The sequence below is a fragment of the Oncorhynchus masou genome, chromosome 3, assembly GCF_036934945.1.
Source record: "Oncorhynchus masou masou isolate Uvic2021 chromosome 3, UVic_Omas_1.1, whole genome shotgun sequence".
NCBI lineage: Eukaryota > Metazoa > Chordata > Actinopteri > Salmoniformes > Salmonidae > Oncorhynchus > Oncorhynchus masou.
This window is the reverse complement of record NC_088214.1, coordinates 18,816,731-18,825,813: the sequence shown is the minus strand read 5'-3', so window position 1 is coordinate 18,825,813 and position 9,083 is coordinate 18,816,731. Positions and strand designations below refer to the sequence as shown.

At 42.1% G+C, this 9,083-nt stretch overlaps 1 protein-coding gene across 1 annotated transcript; it reads left to right on the top strand.

Moving 5' to 3' along the window:
- The first annotated feature begins 1,373 nt into the window (after window positions 1–1,373).
- LOC135507848 (CCN family member 1-like) lies at window positions 1,374–5,325 on the top strand. The gene is made up of 5 exons (XM_064927549.1): window positions 1,374–1,558; window positions 1,776–1,989; window positions 2,410–2,757; window positions 2,971–3,179; window positions 3,367–5,325. The coding sequence occupies exons 1-5, from the start codon at window positions 1,505–1,507 to the stop codon at window positions 3,658–3,660; spliced, it is 1,119 nt and encodes a 372-aa protein (XP_064783621.1). The 5' UTR covers window positions 1,374–1,504; the 3' UTR covers window positions 3,661–5,325.
- The last annotated feature ends 3,758 nt before the right edge of the window (window positions 5,326–9,083 follow it).

Genomic DNA, 9,083 nt, shown 5'->3' with positions numbered 1-9,083 from the left:
CACATGGTAGCAAAAACTAACTTGCAGAAATCGTTTACAAGTTAGAAATGATTTAAACACAATTTTCTGTAGGCTACTACTTACTAGTTAACAACAAAAAACGTGTCATATAAAAGATTCACCTCACCCAGTATTTTAATAAAAACTTACCAGATAGCATGTAGTCCTTGGCTCAGACCATGTAGTTGTGTGGGCTCAATAGCATCTCATTAGTGTGCAAGATCTTGACAATCAACTGTATATGGATGGAAGAGTGCACTGCACATGTGATGGAAGAATGCACTGTGCATGCAGAGGATTGCAATTCCATTGAATTGGGGATAGTTCAACCAAAATATGCCACAAGACCTATAACTGCCTTGTGTATCACACAAAAAAGGCTCACTGTTGTAAGCTAACTTTTTTGGTGAATTTAAGCATAATTCCCTAAATTCCTGGGCTTAACTTCCTATGGAAAATTTCCGGAAAGTTTCCGACCCTTTGCAACCCTAGTGCTGAGCCATCACATTTAGACCAGTCCATCACATGGCTGGGCAAAATGGTCACATAGTGTCATTGTGAAATAGTAACAAAAGTATTTTTTAAAACCTTTATTTAACTAGGCAAATCAGTTAAGAACAAATTCTTATTTACAATGACAGTCTACCTGGGAACAGTGGGTTAACTGCCTTGTTCAGGGTCAGAACAACAGCTTTTTACCTTGTCAGCTCTGGGATTCGATCCAGATACCTTTCAGATTACTGGCCCAATGCTCTAACCCAGGCCGGGGCAACTCCAGTCTTTGGGTCCTGATTGGTGTCCCACTTTTGCCTCAGCCCCTAATAACACACCTGTCTCCAATAATCAACTAATCATAATCTTCAGTTAAAAATGCAATTAGTTTAAATCCGGTGTGTTTGCTAGGGATGGGGGATATGCGTGATACCAATCAGGCCCTGAGGACTGGAATTGTCCAGGCCTGCCTAACCACTAGGCTGCCTGCCACCCCAAAGTAGCACATAATAGAACAATTATCATACAGGTATAGATATTAAAAAGGGTAACTACAATAGAAGAGAATATAACTTAATATAATATAATAAACTTCTTCCAGATTTTCTCAGCTGCACTCTAGGACAGAACATAACAGCCAACATATAAAAATATCTTAAAATACATACTTTAAATACGTGTTTGACTTCAGTTTCTAACATTAAATATCCTAAAAAAGAAAGGAATATAAAATAAAATAATCCCTGTAAAAAATAATGTAGACAGGGTGGTACTTGGCTTGAATGGAACATTGGGAGACATTCCTCGCATAGTTTTGGAACAATTCACCCCATAGGCTACGTCAGATCTCTTTCGGATATAAAAAATGGGAGGCTACCCCAGCAAAACAGAAGACTATATATACCTTGTAATTCACGCTGTAGTTAAGCCTACATTGTGTGCTCCGTGTCTGGAATAATCTATCTAAAGGAGGCTTTTTCTTTACTAAGATAAGAAGACTATTTCAATAGACATGAATATGTTGATGCTTTCCTTAGTTTTTTTCCTTTATGGGAGTTTTACTTCGGTAAGAAAAGATATATTAATTAATTAATCGTAACCTACAATTAAAATCCGTGCTTGATTGTCAATGCCGAGGGTGGGTGATGGTGATTAATTTAGATAGTCCTCACTCCATTTTACAGTACAGTATTTGTAGAATAAATAACATAAATGAAGTGAATATTTGTAGAAGTAATAACATGAATATTAATTTATCTTATAACATGTTTTTGTTATTTTAGGTATCTGCATCTTGTCCCTCCGAATGTTCATGTCCTCCTGAGTTAGCCAGGTGCGCTCCAGGAATCAGCCTCGTGCCAGATGGCTGTGGATGCTGCAAAGCTTGCAAGAGGCAGCTCAATGAGGACTGCAGCAAGACAGAGCCATGCGACCACATCAAGGGACTGGAGTGCAACTTTGGGGCTGGTTATGGCACAGCTAAAGGCATCTGTCGAGGTATGATTGGGGCGGCAGGTAGCCTAGTGGTTAGAGCGTTGGGCCAGTAATGGAAAGTGTTGCTAGATCGAATCCCAGAGTTGACAAAGTAAAAATCCGTCATTCTGAACAAGGCACTTAACCCACTGTTCCAGGGTAGGCCTTCATTGTAAATAAGAATTTGTTCTTAACTAACTTGCCTGGTTAAATTAAAAAAAAATGATACAAGTGTATTGGAAATACTGATACCCTGCTGTGGTCACTAACTTCTACAAATTAGTACAGACTCCAATGGGTTTGCCTGTAGGAATTTACGGTTATGAACGTGTTAATTACAAATGAGGAATTATGCTTTTGGTTTATTTACAGTTCATTCTATATAATTAGATTATTACACTTGACTCACATTGTAACAGTCTCCCTGTCTGCTTCTCCAAACAGCTAAATCAGATGGAAGACCCTGTGAGTACAACAGCAAGATCTACCAGAATGGAGAGAGCTTCACTGCCAACTGCAAGCACCAGTGTACATGTATGGATGGTGCCTTGGGGTGTGTGTCCCTGTGCCCCCAGCAGCTCTCCCTGCCCAAACTGGGCTGTGCCATATCCAAGCTGGTCAAAGTGCCCGGTCACTGCTTTGAGGAGCTGGAATGCCTTGAGGAGAGGGGGAAAGCCTCAGTGGACAAGAAGGTCAGCAAAGATGGCCGCAAGGATAAGCATTCTGATGATGACTTCACAAAGAGAAACGAGCTGGTGTCTTTCATCAGAGGAGGACTCAAGTCTTTAGCTGGTGAGTCAGTGGAACTCTGTTTATTCCAATGGTTCAGTTTGTGTAATTATTGAGCTCATATTGATACATTTTTTTGGTATACATCCAGACAGAGAGTTTAAATGGAAAAGTGATTTATTATCCCCATCTGTATGTAGATTTCAACTCATGTCCAAGTTTTGTGAGACCCATCCAATGCACATTGACTAATCGTCTTGCCATCTTTCCCCACAGCTTTCAGGAGTAAAACTGAGAGTCGCTTGATGTCCAAGGGGAACAGGAGGTGTGTGGCTCAGACCACAGCCTGGTCCCCCTGCTCTAAGTCCTGTGGTACAGGAGTTTCCTCCAGGGTCTCCAACAACAACAGCCAGTGCAAGCTGGTGAAGGTGACTCGTCTCTGTGAGGTCCGCCCATGCTCCCAGTCATCCTACTCATTCCTGAAGGTATGCGTCTATACATTATACGATCATTTTTCAGATGCTTTTATCCGAAATTACTTCTACAGATATATTGAGTATATGTGGGAATCGAACCGTCAGGAGCAATGCTGATATCACTTGATGAAACGCATGCATGTCCAGTACATCAATATTTTGTTTCATATTGTTCTTGTTCTGCTCTCACCAACAGAAGGGTAAGAAGTGTAGTGGCATTGCGAAGGCCAGCCGTCCAGTGACGCTGACCTATGCAGGCTGCAGCAGCGTGAAGAAGTTCCACTCCAGGTACTGTGGTTCTTGCCTGGACGGGCGCTGCTGCACCCCTCAGCAGACCCAGACTGTGGCCGTTCGCTTCCGCTGTGAGGACGGAGACACTTTCAGCAAAGACGTCATGGTCATAGAGTCCTGTTCATGTGACTTTAGCTGTTCCCATAACAACGAGAAGCTCTCTGGGCTCTCCAATGATATCCGCGAATCCAGAGTCTGAGGGGAAAGTTTAGGGTTCCACACGCTGTATGTAAACTAGGATAACAAAGGGGTGAGATGACGGGGAGTAAGGATAACTCCATATGTGCACTGCTTTGCTGGAGACATTTATTTTGAGGATTTTTGCTTCGTGATATTGGAGTTATTGGTTGCTTCGATATGGAGCGTTTTATGTTGTAATATTTCTGTTCAATGACAACTTGTTTTGTATGCATGGCTATCTTTTTGTGTTTATTTGTAAATATGAAAACATCTGCTTCGTGGCAGCTACTAGAATGATTTAATCAAACAAGTGCCATTGCTTTTAATACCACAACATTATTTGTATTTATTTCTAAAATCTTGACGTTTTCTTAAGATATGATAGGCCATATTGGAAAATCATGTTTTCGACCATTCGTTTTTTAATCTTATTTATAAAATGTATATATTTATGGAACCTGATGTTCTGTTATGAATGACTAGATATCACAGTATGGACAGTTGATATTTAACCTCTGTCCTCCACTCGTTACCTGTATTAATGGCACCTGTTTGAACTTGTTATTAGTATAAAAGACACCTGTCCACAACCTCAAACAGTCACACTCCAAACTCCACTATGGCCAAGACCAAAGAGCTGTCAAGGACACCAGAAACAAAATTGTAGACCTGCACCAGGCTGGGAAGACTGAATCTGCAATAGGTAAGCAGCTTGGTTTGAAGAAATCAACTGTGGGAGCAATTATTAGGAAATGGAAAACATACAAGACCACTGATAATCTCCCTTGATCTGGGGCTCCACACAAGATCTTACCCGTGGGGTCAAAATGATCACAAGAACGGTGAGCAAAAATCCCAGAACCACACGGGGGGACCTAGTGAATGACCTGCAGAGAGTTGGGACCAAAGTAACAGAGCCTACCATCAGTAACACACTACGCCGCCAGGTACTCAAATCCTGCAGTGCCAGACGTGTCCCCCTGCTTAAGCCAGTATATGTCCAGGCCTGTCTGAAGTTTGCTAGAGAGCATTTGGATGATCCAGAAGAAGATTGGGAGAATGTCATATGGTCAGATGACACCAAAATATAACTTTTTGGTAAAAACTCAACTCGTCGTGTTTGGAGAACAAGGAATGCTGAGTTGCATCCAAAGAACACCATACCTACTGTGAAGCATGGGGGTGGAAACATCATGCTTTGGGGCTGTTTTTATGCAAAGGCACCAGGACGACTGATCCGTGTAAAGGAAAGAATGAATGAGGCCATGTATCGTGAGATTTTGAGTGAAAACCTCCTTCCACCAGCAAGGGCATTGAAGATGAAACACGGCTGGGACTTTCAGCATGACAATGATCCCAAACACACCGCCCGGGCAATGAAGGAGTGGCTTCCTAAGAAGCATTTCAAGGTCCTGGAGTGGCCTAGCCAGTCTCCAGATCTCAACCCCAAAGAACATTTTTGGAGGGAGTCGAAAGTCCGTGTTGCCCAGCAACAGCCCCAAAACATCACTGCTCTAGAGGAGATCTGCATAGAGGATTGGGCCAAAATACCAGCAACAGTGTGTGAAAACCTTGTGAAGACTTACAGATAACATTTGACCTCTGTCATTGCCAACAAAGGGTATATAACAAAGTATTGAGATAAACTTTTGTTATTGACCAAATACTTATTTTCCACCATAATTTGCAAATAAATTCAGTAAAAATCCTACAATGTGATTTTCAGTATTTTTTTTTCTTCTCATTTTGTCTGTCATAGTGTAAATGTACCTATGATGAAAATTACAGGCCTCTCTCATCTTTTTAAGTGGGAGAGCTTGCACAATTGGTGGCTGACTAAATACTTTCTAGCCCCACTGTATATATATATATATATAATCTAGTAGTTCATTGTGTTTGTGGGTCATCTAATCCAGCTCCTACATTTCATTCAGTCTGCACAAACATCAACTCATCATAAAACCTCTAAATACATCCAAGTCTATTTTCATACAGTAAGTGTCTTTAACCTGATCTGTGGGCCATGATCTGCAACGGTAGTGGAGATCTCTGTTAATGTTGTACATATATTAGAGGTTTTTATGTGTTTTTTGATAAGTCATTGAGTTGTTGATTGGATAAGCCTGGTTGTTTTTACCCACTTAGTTGCAGGACAGTTGGTGGGTTGGCTTGTCTGTTTTGGCTAGCTAATGTTTGCATTTAAAAGATGCATCTCCGCATCTGTCACCTGATATAGAGGTCCTGGATGGCAGAGAGCTCAGCCCCAGTGACGTATTTGGCTGTCCACACTACTCTCTGTTGTGCCATGCGATTGAGGGCGGTGCATTTGCCGTACAAAGCATGTTGCCTACCCTCACCACCTGGGGTCGGTCCATCAGGAAGTCCAGGATCCAGTTGCAAAGGGAGGTGTTCAGTCCCAGGGTCCTTAGCTTGGTGACGAGCTTGGAGTGGCCTATGGTGTTGAACGCTGAGCTGTAGTCAATGAACAGCCTTCTCACATAGATACTCTTACCTACAGTACCATTCAAAAGTTTAAGAACACCTACTCATTCAAGGGTTTTTCTTTATTTGTTCTATTTTTTACATTGTAGAATAATAGTGGAGATGTCAAAACTAACATGTATAGAATCATGTAACCAAAAAAGTGTTAAACAAATCAACATATATTTTATATTTGAGATTCTTCAAAGTAGCCACCCTTTGCCTTGACAGCTTTGCACACTCTTGGCATTCCCTCAACTAGCTTCATAACAGGTTTGTCTTGTTAAAAGTTCATTTGTGGAATTTGTTTCCTTCTTAATACATTTGAAACAATCAGTTGTGTTGTGACAATGTAGGGGTGGTATACAGAAGATAGCCCCATTTGGTAAAAGACCAAGTCCATATTTAACTAGGCAAGTCAGTAAAGAACAAATTCTTATTTACAATGACGGCCTACCCTGGCCAAACCCTTCCCTAACCCTGACGACGCTGGGCCAATTGTGCGCCGCCATTTGTGCGCCGCCCTATGGGACTCCCGATCAAGGGCAGTTGTGATACAGCCCGGTATCAAACCATGGTCTGTAGTGATGCCTCTAGCACTGCAATGCAATGCCTTAGACCGCTGCTCGGGAGCCAATAAGCAAAGAGAATAAGCAAAGAGAAATGACAGTCTATCATTACTTGAAGACATGAAGGTCAGTCAATTCGGAAATATCAAGAACTATGAAAGTTTATTCAAGTGCAGTTGCAAAAACCATCAAGTGCTATGATGAAACTGGATCTCATGAGGACCGCCACAGGAAAGGAAGACCCAGAGTTACCTCTGCTGTAGAGGATAAAGTCATTAGAGTTAACTGCACCTCAGATTGCAGCCCAAATAAATGCTTCACAGAGTTCAAGTAACAGACACATCTCATCATCAACTGTTCAGAGGAGACTGCGTGAATCAAGCCTTTATGGTTGAATTGCTGAAAATAAACCACTACTAAAGGACAACAATAAGAAGAAGAGACTTGCTTGGGCCAAAACACACGAGCAATAGACATTAGCCCGGTGGAAATCTGTCCTTTGATCTAATTTTTGTTTCCAACCGCCGTGTCTTTGTGAGATTATCTCTGCATGTGTGGTTCCCACCGTGAAGCATGGAGGAGGTGGTGTGATGGTGTGGGGGTACTTTGCTAGTGACACTATCAGTGATTTATTTAGAATTCAAGGCACATTTAACCAGCATGGCTACCACAGTATTCTGCAGCGATACGCCATTCCATCTTGTTTGCGATTAGTGGGACTATCCATTGTTTTTCAACAGGACAATGACCCAACACACCTCCAGGCTGTGTAAGGGCTATTTGACCAAGAAGGATTGTGATGGAGTGCTGCATCAGATGACCTGGCCTCCACAATCACCCGACCTCAACCCAATTGAGATGGTTTAGGATGAGTTGGACCACAGAGTGAAGGAAAAGCAGCCAACAAGTGCTCAGCATATGTGGGAACTCCCTCAAGACTGTTGGAAAAGCATTCCAGGTGATGCTGGTTGAGAGAATGCCAAGTGTGCAAAGCTGTCATTAAGGCGAAGGTGGCTACTTTGAAGAATCTATTTTGAAATGTTTGACACGTTTTTGGTTACTACATGATTCCATCTGTGTAATTACATAGTTTTGATGTCTTCACTATTATTCTACAATGTAGAAAATAGTTAAAGTAAAGAAAAACCCTTGAATGAGTAGGTGTGTCCAAACTTTTGACTGGTATTGTAGGTGGGTGAGCGCAGTATGGAGTGAAATTGCATCGTCTATGAATCTGTTGGGACGGTATGCAAATTGGAGTGGGACTCTAGGGCATCTGGAATGATAGAGTTGATGTGTGCCATAACCAGACTACAGAAGTGAGTGCTATAGGTTGCTAGTCATTGTTGCAGGTAGCCTTAGAGGTCTTGGGAACTGGAATGATGGAGAGATGTGGGGATTACAGACTGATACAAGGTTGAAAATGAATATGCCTGCCAGCTGTTGCTCTGAGAACACGCCCTGGAATACCGTCCCCGCGGCCTTACGAGTGTCAACCTGATTAAAAACATTACTCACGTCGGCCTTGGAGAGTGAGATTACCCAGTCCCCTGGGTCAGCAGTGGCCCTCATGCACGTGTGTGTATTTGTGTCTGTAATAAAAAAAAGTGTGTTATACCTTCTCATTTGCTTAACATGTCAGGCATCAGCATGAAAGAAGAATGAAAGAGAAAGAGAGAGAGACAGAGATGCATCACTGACAGTATTACGTAAGCAGACTTGGACAGGGGGAGAAATGAGGGTATTGACGCTGGTTTTCATTCCCCAATCAATCTACATGTATTTATTCCTCTGTTCCCCATCATGTCTTTGTGTAAGATTGTTTGTGTTACGTGTGTATTGTTGACGCTCCAGACTGGCTTGTTTTTTCCGTGTTATTTTTCACGAAGATGTTTATTGTTAAACATAATTCTTGTGACTGTTTTGCACTTTTGCCTAAATAAAGTGTGTGGCTGTTCACAAATCTCTGCTCTCCTGCACCTGACTTCGCTACCAGTACACACACATCCGACAACCAAGGAGTTTTGTCTTTGAACACTTGAGCGGAGTGTATGAGCTTTAAAATATATATATATGAGCTTTAAAAATCCTAGATTCCTCCTTCAGTTTACTTCCTGAATTGAAATGGAACTGACCCTGTCGCTAACCATGTGAGGCAGAGAACTTGACTGACATTATTAGGCTATGGCCTATACCCCAGGGCAGGGGTATTCAACCCTTACTCTACGAGGCCGGAGCCTGCTGGTTTTCTGTCCTACCTAATAATTCATTGCACACAGCTGGTGTCTCAGGTCTAAGTCAGTCCCTGATGAGAGGGGAACAATTTAAAAAATGCAGTGGAACTCGCTTCGAGGTCCAGAGTTGAGTTTGAGGGCCCTAGGGTTTGATGAGT